This window comes from Buteo buteo, chromosome 2 (genome assembly GCF_964188355.1).
Source record: "Buteo buteo chromosome 2, bButBut1.hap1.1, whole genome shotgun sequence".
NCBI lineage: Eukaryota > Metazoa > Chordata > Aves > Accipitriformes > Accipitridae > Buteo > Buteo buteo.
In genome coordinates this window covers 23,351,909-23,372,930 of record NC_134172.1, presented here as the reverse complement: position 1 = coordinate 23,372,930, position 21,022 = coordinate 23,351,909, and the positions used below count along the sequence as shown (strand labels likewise).

General features: G+C 40.0%; 1 protein-coding gene across 1 annotated transcript in view; it reads right to left on the bottom strand.

Annotated features, from left to right (window-relative positions):
- CUBN (cubilin) overlaps window positions 1-21,022 on the bottom strand; it is a 154,929-nt gene that overhangs the window by 77,466 nt on the left and 56,441 nt on the right. Inside the window, exons 28-29 of the mRNA XM_075048329.1 lie at window positions 20,850-21,009; window positions 4,336-4,517 (exon numbers count right to left, since the gene is read on the bottom strand). Of these exons, the coding sequence (XP_074904430.1) occupies window positions 4,336-4,517; window positions 20,850-21,009 (342 nt within the window). The remainder of the gene's footprint in view (window positions 1-4,335; window positions 4,518-20,849; window positions 21,010-21,022) is intronic.

Here is a 21,022-nt window from a genome sequence, read left to right as displayed (position 1 = left end):
GACATAAACCCTCCTGATTTCTGTAGTATTACCTCAGAAATTAACTTGGCCCAAGCCAAATACTTAGAGTTGACCTGTTGGAAGAAAATTAAGGATGGGGAAGAAATATTGATGAAAATATGAGGTTTGTGGGTCTCCTTTAAATTGTTAACTGTTCAGCAACAGCCTTCTGCACAGTTTCAAAATAAAAAGCACAGTCAAAGGCATGCTTTTTACAGTTAGGAGTGTATTTTCTTTTCTCCTTTATGCCAGTTCAATTAATCGGATGCTTTCACAAGGGCTGGAACAAAAACGAGTTAGAGTGTTTCCATGACAAAAAACAATAAAATGTTACTTTTGGCTACAAAGAGGAAAACCAATAGTTACCACATGAAAAAAGGAGAGGGAAAAGAGAATGGATGGAAAGAATGAATTCCAGGGTGTGGTTCACAGACTCACAGGATGTCTGAGCTGCTAACAGATAAAAATAAAAATAAAAACATTTAGTCTGACCAGAGCACCTGATCCAGAGATGAATTGATGTTGGATCGCATAGCGGGGTTGGAGGACACTGCCATAAAGCCCATGGTTTTAATCTGTTCTTATCATTTGCTTCTGCCCCGTTAGCTCTATTTATTGTTAACAGTCAGCATTCCAGAGTTATGAGCAACAGAAAGCTGTTTTTATGTGGTTGGTCACACTCATGACACAGATTTTCTGGGAATAAAACTGATCCCTGTTCAGATATAACTGCCAGCAAAGAGAGAGCCTGGCTTTGACAGAGAATTAAGAATTATGGTAATACTTGATGTTTCTGCATATTTAAATGAGAAGATTAGAGCATCTAATAAAGACTTGGAAGTGCAATAGATTGACAGGGTTCCTTCCTTTTCAGCTCAGTACTACATTTTGTTTTGGCAGAATATATTTCTAGTTTACAAAAACCTGGTCCACGTTAAAGATGTCATAATTTAACAAAGCAGGCATGGTCATTTTTCTCTATGTATGTATTTTCAATAGAAGCCATTTAAAAAATATTTTTAAATCTTTTATTGTGTCCAAAATGATGGCTTCTATTTCCATGAAACATTTCTAGAAAGCATCTTTAAGAACAACTTAAAATTTGCCTCTGGATATTTGTAAAAGGAATGGAATCTGATGGGGAAGAGAGAAAGACAGAATGCAACAGTGCCATAAAAGAAACAAGGAGGAGGAGGTTTAAAGGAGAATGTGTCAAACACTTGAGCATGCAGAATCTATGGGGAGAACTTGAGGATTTCACACACAAAATTTTTACATAACTATCATTGCACAGTCTTGGTGGAAAGTTTGGTGAAAAGTATGGTAGGACTGGGATACTGACATGGAAGGGACAGCCTGTTTAGGAGGCATTGTCAAAGGAAAGGGGAGACAGTTGCTGCATTTTACAAGAACAAGTATGCTTCAGAAAAATGTGCAAGAGAGAAATATTCAAGAAACTATTGTATAAAAATGAAGTTAGCAATAAAGGTGTTGCAAAGGGAAAGATCATTTAGAATTTTCCTACAATTCTCTGCCAGGTCGAAGGGGTGAGGGAGTTTCTAAGCGAAAGCTAAATGCATCCAGGCAAGCAAGTTTTGTGATTACTGGGGAATTTTTATTACAAGGTAATATATTTCAGAAAAGCAACAGAAAAGAACACAAATTATTGCAACGTTCTAAAGACAGCTTCTTATATTAGAGAGGAGAGAGAGTTAACGGGAGAGGGAGGGACAGCAGGGTGCAGAGCTACTTTAGTACTGATTTTGACTTCCTGTTAAAACTGGAAAGTTATTTGGCTTGAAAGAAAACAGGAAGCAGTAGAACTCACTATTCAGAGATAAGGAAAAAGTGAAATCAGGAAAATAATTATGAGAAAAAGCAGACTTCAAAACCCAAAGTACTGGTAGACAGGATACTCTTGGGAAGATAATGTGACAGTGAAAGAAGTTTGGAACCTTAGTGAGCACTGAAACACACTGTGTCAAAGACACAGCAGAAACCTCTTTTTTTCTAACACTTTTCAGACTTTTGTGTGTGTGGTCTTCAGCTTGGACATATGTAGACAACTACAGGAAAGAAGATGACAAGATAGAGCGGCTCCTGAAAATGGTTAACAATGTTCTTTTTTTTCCCCCACTAAACCTGAGTAATCATTTGTTCTGTGCAGACTATATCAATCATGCTGTGAACATGTAATTTTATAACAAAAGCAAGAAAATACATATGTGGCAGGGTACATAATGCTCCACCAAATGCCTCCAGTTTGGCAGGGGAAGCTGTTCACTGCCAGGCAGAACCTTTTTATCTTGCACTAAGACATGAATGAATTTTCCCCAATAAGTTGATTTACATTAGGTTATCTGTCAGCAGATCAGAGAGAAGTGTTGGGAACTGGAGGAGCCAAGGTTAGGAGACCAGTAAGTCAGAGGCATGCCAATTCTGAGGGCAGGAAGGCAGAGAAGTTCAAACAGCAAGGCAGGCATCTGTGCTGCTGAATGAGTACAGTTGGAAAGAAGTAAAGCATAGCAACTAAGTTTGAAGTGGTAAAAAAAGAAAACCTAAACCCTAAGGTGAATACCTTGCTCTGGGACACAGAGCAGCAAACTGTAGGATCCTCTTAAACTACTTCTTTAAGCAATTTGTGTCCAGTAACCCACTCATTGGTTTTAGGCCAGTTCCCCTGCTAGTCAAAAAGTTGGCAAGCGAATGATTGCCAGCCATCTGTACTCTTACTGGATTGTGATAGCTCCTGGGTGACCACCTGCAGATGTAGGCATTGTCCTTGCACTATTCAAGAAATGGTCAACCACAGCAGACTTAGATTTTGTAGCTGTTTAATGGATTCCTCTGGGCAACAGAGGCATAACTGAAGCATACAGACAGATTAGCTTCAATCTAGTCATTTTAGGCACAAACAACAATGAAGCTGCAATACAACAGACTTCATCAAAACCCAAACCAGCCAACACAGATCACTTACAGGCACTGGTGTCAGCAATGTGACATGCAGTCATGTCTACCAATTCTGCTGACGGAGAATTCTTGGAACAACTTCCTTACACCCAGATCCTACAGAAGTCCCAAGGTCAATAGGATACTCGAAGCACAGTATCCATTTGGTCAAGACTTCCATTCCATTGCTAAGCTAGGGAAGCCTGTTTCAGATCCAGAAAGCTGGAGTTAAGTTATACATCTCTTCTACTCATACAAATGCTCAGCAATCATCTAACTGGCAACTGTATATTTAGGACATGCTTTGGGATGTGGGTTAAGCCTTGCAGGAATATTGCTAATGAGTTTGCGCTAAGGACCACAGGCTGGAGATGGAGAAATCAAAGCTACAAAGGTGAGAATAGACAACAGTGAGTATGTGTAGGTGCTGGACAGAAAGTTGTCTAGCTGTATGCTGGTCACATATCACATTACCCAGGAGAAGATGAGAAGAAAGGCCCCAGCAGAATGGTACAAGATTTCTTAATCAATCTTTTGGCTTCATTACAAAAACATACATATGTCACCCATGTATTAACATTGAAAGACCCAACAACTGTACCTCTGTTAGCGATCTCAAATGTCTCTAGTGGGAGCCATCTAGAAAGTCTATACTTCTAAAGAATTTCTTCCTGAAATTATTTCCTATCCCTTCTTCCTGCACTGGAAGTCTATTCAAATCTGTTAGCTGGGATTGGTCACCTGGCTGCTTCCCAACATGAGCACAAAGATGTCATATATAACAGGACCATCCAGTCTTATGGGTCTCTTAAAGGTCAACAAACCCTTAAAGAGGTCCCTTTTCTCCTTGTTACACTACCCTAAGCTGACTAGGACACTGCCTCTTCTTTTATTCTTTTTTCTGAATACAAAGATTCTTCATAGTTTTCAGCACTTGGGGTTATAAACCTCCCCACTTCCTTGGAAGGTCCTACGCAAGGTCTCACCTTAGTTATCCCCTCAGTGTTCCATTATCTTACTTTACACCAGGAAATTTTATCTCCATGGTATAGCACCTGACACTTAGTTCTTTGTAAAAGGTGGACTTTTTAAGACTGAGTTTTTCAAAGCAGTGTTGTCTCTTGTTAGGAACTGTACAGTGCCTAGCATCATTATTGATTAAGGTATACAGACACCAAATGCATAAAAGCAAAAAAAAAAAAAAAAAAAAAAGACTATTGTGGCTTCTGCGACAACATCTGTGGAATGTAACTGTAACAATAGCAGAAATGGGAAATTGCAGTAGAATCATTTGTTCTGCTTCTGCAGTTCTTGGGATTATCTGCTCCAGACAGAACAGTGTGTTACTTGTGTATTTTTGAGGAGTAAATCTAATGCTCTTACCTCCAAAACATCATAGCTGCAGTTTGCATGATATTCAATGTCGAATTCCTGAATGGTGAGTTGAATGCTGCTACCAGGTGCTGTATGAATGTACCAGATGCACTCCCTATTGCTTGGGTATCTGTTGGGGTAGCCAGGGCTGTGAAATGAACCAGAAGGGCCAGAGAGTTCTCCTCCACAACCTGGCAACACAGCAAAGCAGCCCATCAGTGAGGGGCTCTGGAAAAACTCATTGACAGCTCTGCAACGAGGACAGTCATTAGCACCCATTTCATGCACAAATGTATACAGGGCTTGAGGGTCTGCTGTATCACAGGGAACTGAGGTCTAGCAGGGAAGAGAAACTCAGGAACAGTAGGCTGGACCTGCTGGCACTGCCCATGCAGTAAGCACTTCACCTCCTGTTTTGGTATGTTTCTCACCATACCTCAGCATCTGCTTTGACAGCTGAAGAAACTGAGACACAGAGCAAAAACAGTGACATGTTTTGTATTGGCCTCTAACTTTGATCAGTTCTAGAAAGCTGAATCAGATCCATGCTCAGCTGGTACTGACCTCAACTAATACACAACTAAGTTATCATGGGGAGGGCTTCCTATTGTTGTAAAAATGCCATTTCCCACTGCTTTAGAAATCATAAAATTAAAGACAATGCAATTTCCCTCAGCCCACTGAGCATGATTACAAGCTGCCAAGTCACAGTGGATAAACTGGCTTTCTGACATTTGGTGGATTTAATGTTCTTTTTTATTGAATTGTAACTGTGCAATTGTAAGACATGCCATGTTTGAAAAGTTATGTATTTTCTTTTAAGATAAGAAATTATTGTCCTAACCTCACTACCCAGCCCCTTGGGTGATTAAGTTCTTGCATGTTATGAGCTAGACTTAAAAAAAAAAAAAAGATGCAAAACAATGGATTATATGCAGGCCCTGATTTGACAGCACAAAGCAGCTGAACACCTGAAACTGCAGTTTTATCATTGCTTTACGGAGATGTAGCAACTGGTGCACTTGCCTCCTTTTGTTGAGTTCTGGGAAGACGCTCTCCCTGACCCAGTCCCTGGGTGCATGTGTCAAGCAGGGTGGGAAGGCACAGCAGCCCTTCCCAGTGTCAGGGCTGATTTAGATCAGCCACATTCATGGTGAAACTCACCTTTAGAGAAACCAGTAGGGTGGCTGTGTATCTGTCACATGCAGAAAGCAAGAGAATTGTGTGTTTGATCTGATTTTATGTGTGTGTTGCTCTCCTTGCAGCAGCATTTTTTTTTCCTCTACATTACAAGCCCCCAAGTGCTTCATTTGGGCACTAGTTAATCTTTTGCTTACACAGATTTTACAGGGTCACTCGAGCTTTGTAAGTAAAGCCTGCACTCCATTAATCTCTTTGGCTTCATCTCCAGAGGGAAGGTTCTGTCACATAGCAAAAAAAGCCCCCAAATACTTAATAAAACCATCTAACAAACCATGAGTTCTGAATTCCCAGAGGCAAATACTGTGGTATGTCAGAAGTGATAAATAGCATCTGTATCAGAACTTTTAGTTATAGGAGATATTTTATAACATAAAACAAATAAACTACCCCTCTGACCTGCTCAATTAATCCACACAGATGTGTAGAACTCCCCTAATCTCTATTAAATCTATGCATAACCTGCAAATTTAACAAGGTGTCTTTGGCCATTGCTCAGCTTAACACTTTTTTTTTTTTTCTTCAGGAAGCTATAAATCAAGATCTTCAATTAAATGCAAGTACTTTCCTCAACACCTTCTGTGACAAACTTGTCGTTATTGAAGGGTGGCTGCTAAACCCCACAGGCATTTGCTGTCATCTCTACCACAGAGTCTTTCAGCTCCTCACTGAAAACTTGAGTTTGGCTTTGCCACAGTTGGCTCTAGGACTTCTGGGACGGCAAAATACAAATCTAAAAGAGGAACGAACAGCAGGTCTGAAAGGGAGCAAAGCAATAAGAAGCTATTTTAAACTAAGAAAGACCCACCTACATGCAGATGTGAGGAAGACTCCAGCCATGCCGGCAATGTAACACAGATCTCTGTCAGACTATTACCCAGTGCTCACTGGAACACCATCTTTTAAACACAAGAATTCCCACAATTGAACAATAGTTAGCTATAACCCAGGAAATCCTTTACATAGGTGAGGTTGATCTCACCGGTGAATTGGCACGTGCTTAGTTCTTCTCCCTTTTTCCCCACCTTGCTGCACAGGATGCTCCGTAACCCTGAGGTGGTTTGCCCTGCAGCCACTAAGCTACATTACCAAGCTACTGGATGTCTCAATCAAGGAGTAAAATAAGCTTTTAAGTGTATTTAAAACCAATCCTGCCTTCATTCCCTCTGGAAAGAAAAACAGAAAAATGTAGTGCACTTACTTCCCCGAGGCCTGCCAGCACGGGTGGGTAAATGTTAAGTCCCTGAAACTTTGATATCCATGAATATTTCAGCAGAGAGACAGAGAGGAAGAAACCTTCAGTGTAACCCACCACCCCATTTTCTTTCCCAGTGATAGCATATTTCCATACATTCTGTATGGTATGTCTAAATATTTTGATGGTTTTAATATTTTGTACCAGCTGTGGAAACTGGTTTGCTGCTAGGTGACAGTAAAAGTGAGATTTGGTAAATAATTATTAGAAATCTTATACTAACACTATGATTGAAACAATAGACAAAAGTATAGCCAAGCAATTAACTAGTAGAGGTAGTTACTCATAAGTTTTGCAGTTCTTTGCTCTTCTGACTAGATGTTCCTGTATGCTAGATGAGAACAATGTTGAAACTGACCACGTGTGATTGAAGCTGCGTTAAGCTTCAAGATCAAAGAACAAGGACAGGAGTAAAGACTTCAAGGACAGCCAACAAGAACTTCAAATGGGTCGGTGGTCGCAAAAGCAGCCCTTCGACTCAAATGGATCCTTCATTGCGCACGATCGGATGTAGGCAGTACTAAGATAATCGGTTGCAATTATTTTTATGTATATGTATACTAATGTGATTAATATGCAATTAGTTATTCTATATAACCTGTTAGTGCTAAAGCTGTGGCATGCACGCTAGGTGGAACTATCCCCCGTGCATCCAGCGCTGCAATAAAGAATGCCTGCTTTCTAAAACTCCAAAACGAGTCTTAGAGAATTTCTTCAACCGGCTTTTCGGTATCATTTTGGCGACCCAGATCGGACAAGGCTTCTGAGACTTGACGGACGTGGGATCGCAGGACCTCCAGCCGGCATCAAGATTTCTTGTGGAGACCCTTGATCCCCATTCCCCGGGGTCACAAGCCAAGGCCACTGGTAAGATTTTATTTAAAGGCATTCTTTTGATTAACCTGGTTCTGGTATTCTGGTCTGGTCTGGTACTCTTACCTGTAAGCCTGGCTAAGAGACGTCAGCAAGGAAAAGATATAAAAGGATCCTTAAAAGTCTGGTATTCTGGTAGAAGTACTTCTCTGGTAAATGGTATTTGTCTCTCTGGTTGAAGGCGAAAATTCTCATTTGGTTTGGTCTCAGTACTTTGATTAAGGCTTTGGTATTTGACCATTGATTTTAGATATGACCTTTTGATCTCTGATTGATTCTGTTTGGTATTTTGACTTAGGCTCTGATATTTGACTTTCCAATTTCTGATTTTTGTGTACTGAAGGTGTTGATAATGGGAACAGGACAGTCAAGTGAACTCCTTAAAAAATCACCTCTGGAGTGTGTTTTAAAGCAGTGGAAACAGCTGGGGGGTGTTTCGGTTAGTAACATGTGGAGAGAAGATTTGATTGAATATTGTAATCATTGGTGGCCTCTGTATAAGCTTGACGAAGGGGAAAAGTGGCCTGTGAATGAGACACTAAATTATAGCACCATACTATACCTTATGTTATTTTTGAGACATTAGCAGAAATAGGATGAAGTTATGTATTGTGATTTGTTCTTTACCTTAAAGAAATCATCCTGAGTGACAAAAGGATTGTGGAATTAATATACCACCCAGCGATCCTTTTGTGCTATCTTTAGAAAAAGAAGGAAACAAAAAAGGTGACAATAAGCTCAAAAAGTGTTGTTCTGCATGTAGTATTGGGCAAAGATGTTTCTATTGTGGATTTAAATAATTGGAAAATAGTGGCTGGGAGCTATCAAGAAAACCCTGATCAAACAGCCCATGCTTTTGAAACAATGATTCAGACTCAGGATCCTGATTAGAAAGATATACAAATAATAATGAATGTACTTTTTGATAGTACAGAAAGAGATATGATCCAGAGGGTTGCTAAAACCCAGGTAAAAGCACAAGTGGCTTCTGGAGTGTTATAGGGAACAGTGGAACAAAATTTTCCATCTACTGATCCCAAATGAGATCCTAATAATTTGGCTCAGAGAAGACTGCTGGATCAATATAAAAAATGGGTTCTATTCGGAATCAGAAATGCTATGCCTAAAGCAATTAACATGTCTAAATTATATGAAATTAAACAAGAGAGAAAAGAGTCTCTCACTGAATTTCTAAACAGATTAAAAGATGCTGCTAGGAAAAATACTAATATGGATCCTGAGTCTGAAGAAGGAAAAGTTCAATTGGCTCCTTTATTTATAGGACAATCCTCTGATGATATCAGAAGGGAATTACAAAAATTACAAGGAGCAGATTCTCGAGATTGGGGAAGATTATTAGAAGTTGCTTGGGTGGCATATAGAAATAGAGATGAATTATAGAGTAAAATGATGCAAGGTTAGTAGCTGCTCTGGAAGTAGGAGCTGGTGTGGGACGAGGCAGAGGAGTTATTCCTTGAGGAAGGGGATGTGGTCGAAGAATGGGATAAGGGAAAGGAACTGGACTGGGGTCACCAGTGGGATTAAACCAGCCCCTGAGACTGAATCAGTGTGCATACTGTAAACAAGAAGGACACTGGAAAGGAGAATGTCCCCTGAGACCTACAGGGTCACAAGTGATCCCAATTTCGACCGCACAATCTCAGCAAGTTCCCCCTTTCTTTGGAAAGTTGAGTGAAAGTATCTGACGGGGACCGGAGGGGAGTCTACCAGCAGAACCTCTGGTTACAGCTAACCTGGGAGAACATAAAATTGAATTTTTAGTTGACACTGGAGCCACCTTTTCAGTTTTAAACACCTTAAAGGGGGAATTAAGTTCTGAAGAAATTAGTGTTGTTGGTACGACAGATGAACGAGAGACTAGACCCTTTTTTAAACCTTTGAAAATGAAATTAGGAAAGCAATGGGTCACTCATCAATTTCTGTATTTGCCAAATTCTCCTAAACCCCTGTTAGAGGGAGACCTACTTGAGAAATTGGAAGCAGAAATTAAATTTAAAAATGGTGAGATTAAAATTCTAATTCCAGAAACTAAACATATCGAAGCAGTGGCTTTGTTGTTACAGGACGGTCACTGAAAGCAGAGGATCATACCAGTCGAAGTAAATAATGCTGTAATTCCAATTGTCTGGGCTGGGGAAGTTCCTGGTAAATCCAAAAGAGCAGAGCCTGTGAGAATTGATTTAAAGCCAGGATCGAGTCCGGTAAGAATTAAACAATACCCCCTAAAACTGGAAAGTCAGAAAGGGTTAGTAGCAATAATACAAAAATTTCTAAAGTACAAATTGTTAATAGAATGTGAATCCAAATATAATACCCCAATCTTGCCTGTTAAAAAGGCTAATAGAAAAGATTACAGGCTGGTTCAAGACCTCAGAGCAATAAATCAAATAGTACAAGATATTCATCCGGTAGTAGCAAATCCTAATACTTTGTTAACAAACCTAACAGAGAAACAAGAATGGTTCACAGTGTTAGACTTAAAAGATGCCTTTTTCTGTATTCCCTTGGATCTCAATAGTCAAGAGATTTTGCTTTTGAATGGGAAAATCCTGAGACTGGGAGAAAAACACAATATACATGGACAGTCTTGCCTCAAGGCTTTAAGAACAGTCCTACCATTTTTGGAAATCAATTGGCACAAGAATTAGAGATCTGGAAGAAAGAAAATAATGAAGGGATCTTGTTACAATATGTGGATGGTTTATTAATTGCAGCTGAGACAGAAGAGCAATGCACAAAGTTAACTATTAGTCTTTTTGAACTTTTTGGGAATCAGTGGATATCAAGTGTCAAAAAAAAAAAGCCCAGATAACCCAGAGAGAAGTAACCTATTTGGGTTTTGAAATCCTGAAAGGACAGAGACAATTAGGAACTGCGAGAAAGGAAGCAATTTGTCGTCTCCCTGAACCTAAGACTCTAAAAGAATTGCGAACATTTCTGGGAATGGTTGGTTGGGTGGTGTCACCTGTGAATTGCAAATTATGGCTTGCTGGTCCAACCTTTACACAAGCAGCTCAAAACCTCAAACAATGGATTTATAGATTGGACTGATGCTGGGAAAGCTGCTTTCAAACAACTAAAACAGGCTTTAATGGAGGCGTCAGCCCTAGGTCTGCCAGATCTCACAAAGACATTTGAACTCTTTACTCATGAAAGAAAAGGTATAGCTCCGGGTGTCCTGGTCCAATATCTGGGACCAAGTCAGCGAGCTGTGGCTTACTTCTCAAAACAATTAGGCAATGTGGGTCTGGGATGGCCTGGTTGTCTGAGAGCCGTTGCTGCAACTGTGCTATTAATCCAGGAAGCTCGGAAGTTCACCCTAGGACAGAGAATTACAGTGTATGCTCCCCACATGGTAATCACTGTGCTTGAACAGAAAGGGGGGCATTGGTTATCCCCTAGTAGAATACTGAAATATCAAGTGGTGTAGTTGGAGCAAGATGATGTTTACTTAAAAACTACCACTATTGTTAACCCTGCTGTGTTTTTAACAACTGATCAAGTTGAAGGAGAACTGGAACATGACTCCCTGCAGACAACTGAAGAAGTCTATTCCAGCCGACTGGATCTCCAAGATGCACCACTGGAAGAAACGGATTGGGAACTATATACCGACGGAAGCAGTTTCATCTGTGAAGGAAAATGTTTATCAGGATATACGGTAACCACTACTGAGAAGGTAATTGAATCATGAGCTTTGCCTTCAAATGTATCTGCACAAAAGGCTGAATTGATAGCTCTTACTCGAGCACTGGAACTAAGTCAAGGGAAGCGAGTCAACGTTTGGACAGACTCAAAGTATGCTTTTGGAGTAGTACATACACATGGAGCAATATGGAAAAAAGAGGACTGTTGTCTGCACAAGGAACTACCATTCAGCATGCAGAACAAATGCTGAAATTGTTAGAAGCCATTCAAAAGCCAACAGCAGTCACGATACTGCACTGTAAAGCACATCAGTCAGGTAGGACTGTCCCCGAAACAGGTAACCGATTGGCTGATAGAGCTGCTAAAGAGGCTGCAGAAAAAGGCATCCTAACACTAGTTCCAGAGAAAGTGTAAATTTACCTAAAGATGCTCCAAATTATAATGAAAAAGATGAAGAATTAATTATTAAATTGCAGGCTAATAAAAATAAAACAGGGTGGGCTGTAACACCAATAGGTCAAACAATAGTCCCACCCGCAATAATGGGAGAAATTGCCCAGGCTGAACATAACAAAGTACATTGAGGAACAGAAAACCTTGTTAAGCATATACAAAAGTATATTTTGAGTAGAGATGTGACAAAGATTATTCGAACAATTACAATTGGATGTGAAATTTGCATACACAATAATCTCAAAACCAATAATAAGATTACCTTTGGAATTACGAAGCAACGAAATTGTGCAGGAAAATATTGGCAAATTGATTTTACAGAATTGCTTCAAAAAAAGGGATACTGATATATCCTAGTTCTAGTTGATACCTTTACTGGTTAGCTTGAAGCTTTCCCTTGTCGCAGCAACAAAGCAAGAGAAGTAGTTATCATCATTGTTATAATCTGTGTCGCTTTTAGCTGTCTTAAACGAGCTGTGACACTATATATGTTCAAGTGAGACTACTAAAAGAATTAGTAGCCTCAAACAGAAAGGAGGGAATTGATAGCATATTTCCATACATTCTGTATGGTATGTCTAAATATTTTGATGGTTTTAATATTTTGTACCAGCTGTGGAAACTGGTTTGCTGCTAGGTGACAGTAAAAGTGAGATTTGGTAAATAATTATTAGAAATCTTATACTAACACTATGATTGAAACAATAGACAAAAGTATAGCCAAGCAATTAACTAGTAGAGGTAGTTACTCATAAGTTTTGCAGTTCTTTGCTCTTCTGACTAGATGTTCCTGTATGCTAGATGAGAACAATGTTGAAACTGACCACGTGTGATTGAAGCTGCGTTAAGCTTCAAGATCAAAGAACAAGGACAGGAGTAAAGACTTCAAGGACAGCCAACAAGAACTTCAAATGGGTCGGTGGTCGCAAAAGCAGCCCTTCGACTCAAATGGATCCTTCATTGCGCACGATCGGATGTAGGCAGTACTAAGATAATCGGTTGCAATTATTTTTATGTATATGTATACTAATGTGATTAATATGCAATTAGTTATTCTATATAACCTGTTAGTGCTAAAGCTGTGGCATGCACGCTAGGTGGAACTATCCCCCATGCATCCAGTGATGCGATAAAGAATGCTTGCTTTCTAAAACTCCAAAATGAGTCTTAGAGAATTTCTTCAACCGGCTTTTCGGTATCACCAGTGCCATCAGAAGATGGCCTAATTTTTCTCAAAACAAACCAGGCCATTGGATTTTTGCAACTGGAAAAAAAAGGCATCGACACGGGGGGGAGCCTTACAGCTGAATTTGCAGGGTGAGTTCCTCTCTTTCTTTTCCCTCAGCAGCAGGAATGACACGGCCGCTGAGGACAGACTTCAGGAGGGGGAAGCCTGCTCGCCAGCTTGGGAAACAGAAAGATTTCTCAAAAAACAGACTTGATGGCTTGGCTCCTGAGGGGGTGGGAATGGGGAGGCAGGGGAGTTTCAGCAGGCAAGAACAAAGCCAATTGCTATTTATCTCAGCTTGGAGAAAGCTGGGAACATTTTAAAACTAAACAGGCAGTTATGACTCAGCTTCTCCTACTAAGAGTTTCCTGATAGCCACAAAGACATGTTTTTTATTTAAACTCGAAATGGCTCAGATGAGTGGAAAGCTTGCCTGCTGCGCTTTGAGGCACAGATCTTTCTTTCTATGCAACCCTTGCAGGTAGCATTCAAATCACTCACACTCCCTTTCCACAGTGGTTTATATTTTCTCTAAGCTCAATCGATATTCTCTGGATGAGGTATGTGAAGCACATAAGATGGTCAAACTGTTGTTAATGTGCCATTTCTTTTCTTCCAACTACAAATGTTCCCAGAAAAGGCTTTTTGTTAAAAGAGAAGTGATTCTTCTTAAGTGCTCCAGTAAAATGGAGGTAAAGTTTAGATCTGATTCATTTCTTATAATGAATGTGCTGAATTCATGTTGCCAATCTCTTATTTATTGTTTGCAAACAGATCAGAAATTGCTTGAGTTTATGCCTAAGTATTCACTGACTAATAGCTGAATAAAGGACTCACTGATCTTTGCAAATACATGAACTTCACACCTGAACTATTTTGACTGACCTGCATATGCAAGCAGAAACGTCCATATCTGCATATCAGAGCAGAAGCATAATCTCTGAACTGTCTGGCCAACTGGCAGGAAGTCTATATATTACATTTCTGCTCTTATATGGATGATGTAAGAATCAGTTCTGTTGTGCTTTTTTGAAACTATACATGCTAGATGATTTTAACAAAATATTTACAGAAATACTTGAGAGATTCAAACAAATATTCCTGCCTTTAAACTCTCTTGCTATATCTATGGAACACTAAAATAAGAAAAACTCAAATAATGATAGAAGAACTTTTTTAAATGCTTGCAAATGTTTGATGTGAAAGATTTGCCCAGCCTTAGAATTAAAACAAAACAAAACAAAACAAAACAAACAAACAAACAAATTGTCCAGGAATACTGTTTCAAAATGAGAAGCGAACTTTTATTCACCAACTTTGCAGCTTGTAGCTTGGTTCCTGGAACATTATGGGTCCTTATTATTCACAAGCTTTTTGTCCTGAATATTTTAAAAAGGTAAATTTAGAATTTGATCCTTGATTTATTCAGTGTCTTCCCCATTTTCATTAGCCACAAAATTCTTGTAGCATTATCCCTTTCTTTGATTGGATCACAGATACAAGCCATCAAGGAAAACTGAACAGCAAGTATTTTTCGTATTATTTGTGCGTCACCTATGAAGACAGATTCCCTGCCTTAAGATGCTTATACTAGGCTTTGAAATCTGCCTTGGCAGATACTTAAAATAGTCAGAAAAGATATAAAAAAATTACATACATGTGAATGGTGTTCAGGCTGAAGATGTAGATGTAGATGCAGATGCATATTTATTTATATACATATATTAATATACATGAATATATGTATGGATATTGCATTTAAAAGGAAAACTTCAGAAGAAATGCCAGAAGCATTTCTGAAGCATGCATTTGTATGTACCATATCCTTTTCCTACTTTTTGAGCCAGCTAAGAAATACATTTTGATTTAACCTGGAATGTAATTTCCATACAAAAGTAGACTGCCTATTTTATTAAGATATTGAAATAGGAAAACTTTAAATGATGATGTAATCATCTTAGCTAATCGAACTTCTTCCATCTCTGGCATCACCATTAAATGAATACAAACCTTCTCCCAATGTTTACATTTGTCTGCAAACATCAGATTTGAGTTTGCTTCTATTTAAATAAATGGAATTTGTGCTGTTTATGGCAACAAAGTAAAAAAGATTTGGTCTTTAGGGGTAAATAAAAATGCAGAAGCAGAACCTATAAATTGCTGCATGACTTCAGCTCTCACTGAAATAATAGTGAATAATCTGAAACCATTCTGTTCCTAGTGAAACATCTTTAAAAGTTTTTCTCAGCACAGAAATACATGGTCTTGCTGTATGTGGACAAATACATAGACAGCTGCACTGCGGAAAAGTTTCTTGCAGCTGAACTGCATACGGCATATGCTCTGTTTGTGCAGACCTCCATGCAGTCATTTTGGAAACTTCAGCCCTGCAGTTAAACTGAGAAAAAAGTGGGAGGGGAAATACTCTTTTAGTAGTGTAAAGGTCCTGGAATTCCCTTGAAAAATGCTTAAAACAACTACCTAACCTGGTGTTAGTTGCTAGGAAATCAGACAACAAATAGAAAGCTCAGGAAACATATATTTGGTGTCTTTGCTTTCCTCTGGCTAAAATCTAAGTAGTCATTGAAGATTGTGCAAGGGATGATTTATAGATCTTTCCGTTTTACTGCCTGTCTGGCTAGCAGATGGTGTTCATTAACCAAAGAAGAATCCCTATTCTCATAAATAATTATAGCTGAATAGAGAAGTAGTAATCTGTGGAAACCTCTATTATTTGCAAGGTTTTCAGATTTATTCATGGGTATGTTTTAGCCACATGCTAGAAAAATCCCTTCCATAAAATTTAAAGTGAACTGGCACTGTTCCTGTAAAATCAGAGTTAGGGAAATGAAAGGATTCGGAGTTGTTCCATTTGTTGTGCTCATGATGAAATACTTCAGTAAATGTTAACTGACTCTAGCTGCAAGGAGCATGTAGTATGAACATTTGCCTGTACTACACTAATACTTGCATGAAGTATAATTTGGATTTGATTCTGAAATCTTTTGCTGTCTTGAGTTGGTTCAGTTCATAGAATATTATCCAATGGAGCAAGTGGGATAGTTTTTGTGATGAGGGTTTACGCGAGAGAGTAAAAATTCAAGTGAGAAACTTTTTTTCTTCTTTCTGATCTGTTAATCACTTCTGTAGCTTTGATTATTACTGTTTTATCAGTCTCCTGAATTCTGGTATTTTCTTCAACATGTTCCAATCCGAAATCAGTAAGATGGATAATAAATAAAGATAGACTACTAGGACCCAGAGACATGAAGGCGAATTTAGGCATTTAAACAGGAGCTGATACTGAACAGCCACAGTTCCCCTATCAGCTGCCAGTGTTCAATGTTTAAAAAAGCGCCATTTTCTAGCTCTTAGACATTGATTGAACTGTTCAGCAACAAGCATTTTAAGAAAATTTTGGCCCTTATTCTTATGTCTTAGTTTGGGGGTGGGGGCAGGTCCAGCTTGCTGAAGAAATAGAAATTAATTCATCTTTAGCTCTCATAGAGAACATATCTACATTTTTAACAGCCAGACTGCAGTACAAAAAGCCAGCTCTGAACATAGTAGAACCCACAACTCAAAACAACTGCTCAGGACTTCAAGAAATCAGACCCTGTGCATCCTTACGCTTAATGTGACAGAAAGACATTGAAAAGGAATAGCCATTTTTGAAAGCTGAACAAATAGCAATTTGTCAAAGGCTGCGCAAGAAATCAGCAACAAAGCTATGATTCAGGCTTAGGAAATCTGGGCCTCAGCTCCCTCATTGACCTGCAATGCAATATTCTCTCCAGCAACTCTAATGGATGCCTGGCAAAGTCTGCAGTGAATGGCTTCTGCATCCTAATCTAATCCCTGTTTCTGTTATGCTTCCCCGAAGAACTAACAAACTATTTCACATTTCATCTGACACATATACTGAAAACCCCAGTCTTTAGGTATTGTATGCCTTTTAATAATTTTCATCTTTTGAAAATACAGACCCAGACTAATGAAAACTTCTCTTCTCATGAACCAAGTGGCTTTCTCCACACCCTGTCCATCAATCATTTCTTAGGGAAATCCAGCAGAAAGAATATGATGGTGAAGGAAAAGAGCTATATGATACTTTAGGGCTACATAATTCTTTTCTCAATAGTGTTCTTTGCTTCTTTTTTAAAGGGGGAATTAATGTGTCACAGGAAACAGAATAGTGGACACAAAGTTTGACTATGCTGAGAAGAGCCAATTGAATTTATAAGCTCTACTGACAATCAAGCAGCCAAATGAGTAAGCTTCCAATGTAATGTAGATGTATATATAAAGCAGTCAGCTCCTACATGCACACTGCTTAATAAGGTAAGTGACGGGTCTAGGAAATATGTGTCTTCTCAGATAGTGACAGTTGTCACTGGTGTAATTTTGCACCGAGACACCTTTGCCCTTTTGGCCTCCTGATTTTTTTTTTTTAAGGAAAGCAATTCAATTGGCATGCCATCTTTGCAATGTCCAGACTGTTAACAAGAGTTTGTTGTTTCTCAAAGGTCCAATATATGCCCCCAAATATATTTGCCTATATTAAGTTTCCTAATAAACAGCAGAAGTGGAATGGACAGCTTGCAGATTCAAGCTTTCCTCTGGTGAATAATCCTCTTGAGGCCTTGGCTGCAGAAAAAAACATTAGTGATTTAGCCAAATCAATTCTAAATCCAGCCTCATCAATGAAAGCCCCTTAGATAAACAGTGTTATTTCAGAACCACAACCACTTTTAAATTTAATTCTTTGCACCAGAGCTTTCAACCCAAGTTAAAATTATATAGGACACATTTAAGCATAAATAGCAGCATTCACCGAAGATCAGTTACTAATTCTGTCTTTGGGAAAGCCTAAAGACTGGGTTTCCTTCAGCAACCCAGATCAGCAACTCAGCAACTGAAAAGCAGTGGCTCAGCAACTGGAAAGATAAGATGCAAATGTTTCAAATCAAATCTCTTCAAATTTGTGTCATGTGTGGTAGAAGGGTCTCCTCACATCAGCTATCAATGAGGTAAGCTTTTGGCTTTTTGTGATCACCTCATAACTGTCAACAAAGCTGCTGGAAAGAATGTCTGAAGTGAACTGTATCGGGCACATGGTGGCAAGTGTAAGTGCTGCTCTTTTTTATCACCAAAGCATGTGAATGTCCTTGATATATATCCCATGGATATTTCAGAGCCGCCAGTTAAGGAGCACATGGACAGCCTGAGAAATAGTTCACAGCAGCTTGAACTCTAGAGCACGTTTGTCAGTTAAGCAGAATTAAAAGCTCTTCTCTCAGCCATCTATATATATAACCTTGTTATTTTCTTGTCAGGTGAGATGTTACCACATCCAGGTTTAGTTTCTCTTATGGATTAGCCCTCAGGGAAGAGGACACCTTGTTGTGGTTTAACCCCAGCCAGCAACTAAGCACCACACAGCTGCTCACTCACTCCCCCCCCACCACCCAGTGGGATGGGGGAGAAAATCGGGAAAAGAAGTAAAACTCATGGGTTGAGATAAGAACAGTTTAATAGAACAGGAAAGAAGAAACTACTAATGATAATGATAACACTAATAAAATGACAACAGTAGTAATAAAAGGATTGGAATGTACAAATGATGCGCAGTGCAATTGCTCACCAGCTAGTCCCCGAGCGGCGATTCCCCCCCCCCCCACTCCCCAGTTCCTATACCAGATGTGATGTCCCATGGTATGGAATACACTGTTGGCCAGTTTGGGTCAGGTGCCCTGGCTGTGTCCTGTGCCAACTTCTTGTGCCCCTCCAGCTTTCTCACTGGCTGGGCATGAGAAGCTGAAAAATCCTTGACTTTATTCTAAACACTACTTAGCAACAACTGAAAACATCAGTGTTATCAACATTCTTCGCATACTGAACTCAAAACATAGCACTGTACCAGCTACTAGGAAGACAGTTAACTCTATCCCAGCTGAAACCAGGACAGACCTGAATGCTTCACTCTTAAATACACAACTCAAAGGCTGCATCTCCTGATGAGTTCCCCTAGACAAGAAGACTTTCTCCAATGAGCTTTTTTTGTGCATTTGAAAGATTTTCAGAGGGAGAAGCAAATATAGCACCCCGACCACAGTAACAGATCTAATTTTATCCAGTCTAGAGCAACAGTATATGCCTAGACAACATAGCCACCAAGGGTAAGAGGAAAACCCATATTTGTGGATGACACCAATCAAGAAAAAAGGAAGCACCTGCAATGAACAAGAAGAGGACAACTGTGGCCAGCTCTGGAGGAACTTGCACTCATATTACAGGCTGTCAGGAGTCGCAGCTGTGACGTTCAGAGCCAGCAATGACATTCCCTAGGAGCCAGCCCTATCTGAACCCACGGATCCTGCTGTGCTGCTTAAACACAGCCCCACATTAGCAGCCTGGGCCCTGTACAGCGCTAGGCTGCAGTTTAGTGTCCAGGAATTAACAGAGGGCCAGTGCTGTCTGACAGAGAATTGAATGTGTCAGCGCAGAAAAGGAGTGCAGGGGTGTGGGAGAGGACTGGAGAATCCAGGAAATGTTTGGAGGAGGGTGTGGAGGGAAAGTGCAAGATTGCTTACTGTGCGGGCAGATTCTGGAAAGGTTTGTGAGCTTTGGAAAAGCAAGTCAACCCCACACCATGGCTTCTGTATGGAGCTGATGTCATCTGGCTGTGCATAAAAGCCTTCACTTTTTCTTCTTTTGTGCAGTCCCAGAATGACATCACCTCGAAGCACAAGAACGTACCTTTGTGCTGCAGCACTTCCCCTGCTGGCTGCTGCCACACATCTCACTCCTCCCACATATGTCCCTCCTTTGCCCAGAAATGCTCCTTGACCTCAGCTGAATGCAAAACACCACTGTCTAGTAGACGAGAGCCCTCTGGGAGCCCGCAAACGCCAACAGTCTGTGGTAGCGTAGAGGAGCTCCTATTCAAACAACCTATAGCATGCTGTACACCTCAGCAACCCACAGTGGGGCCTCTGCAGCTGATTTCAGCTGCTTTACAATGCTGTTAAAGCTGAATGGTGTGAACTGATTAGGCGGACAGGGCAACTGTGGTGATTTAATTATTTTCAAGGTTGGATCCTCTTTGATGGGATGTACAATGGCACACAATTTAATCTTGTTACAGTCTGATATTGCTGTTAAATAAGCAGAGTGAAAAAGTTGCATTTGTAGCCTTACTTAAGAAGAAACTGCAAATATAATTTGCAGTTGTACAGTCATTAACAGATTTGTTTATAATTGGCTTGCATGCTTGCTTATTTAATGAGGCCTGTGACAGTCTTCGTGACATGCAAGAACAAGAGGAAAAACACCCAAAGCACATCCTGGCCTATGTTATTTCATGCAGAGAAGGGGGGTGGGAGGCAGCTGGAAGTGAACGTGCTACCCAACAAAACAAGCACCACTAAAGAAAACTAGAGAGAAGTCTGCACAGAAAACACAAGTCTATAGGAATGCGGCAAACTGAGGGCTGAGTGTTTCCCATTAGAAACCCCAGGTCACCCAGAGTTCCCCTGTAATACCATATATCTCCTGTTCAGTACAGAAATTCTGCAGATGCCCATCATCCCTGTGCCTACTTGTGCAAATGAAAGCATGTTGCACTAACAGCCCTCAGTCTCTGATCAGGTGATCTTTGAAGGTGTACATGTGCAGTAACATCCACTAGGAAAGCATTTGAGGAATTATGAGGAAATGCAATGTTTTTAGAGCTGTAATGGGTTATTTCTACTTAGCTGACTTTGGGTGGCATAAGCTGGGACTCCATTACACATAGAGGGAAGAAGGAAACACATCTTCCCAGAGGAAATCTGGCTAACTTACCGTTAACATGCCACAGCATCTGGAACCCACTTCGAGTGTTCAGTCCATCAGAATAAAACACCACATGAAGGCTGGTCCCTGTAGTGGTCCCTGCCAGTGGAAGAGACTGTCCACAGAAAGTGCCTATCAGGTTGGACTGTACATCAGGTCCATCATAGAGCTGAAATGAAATA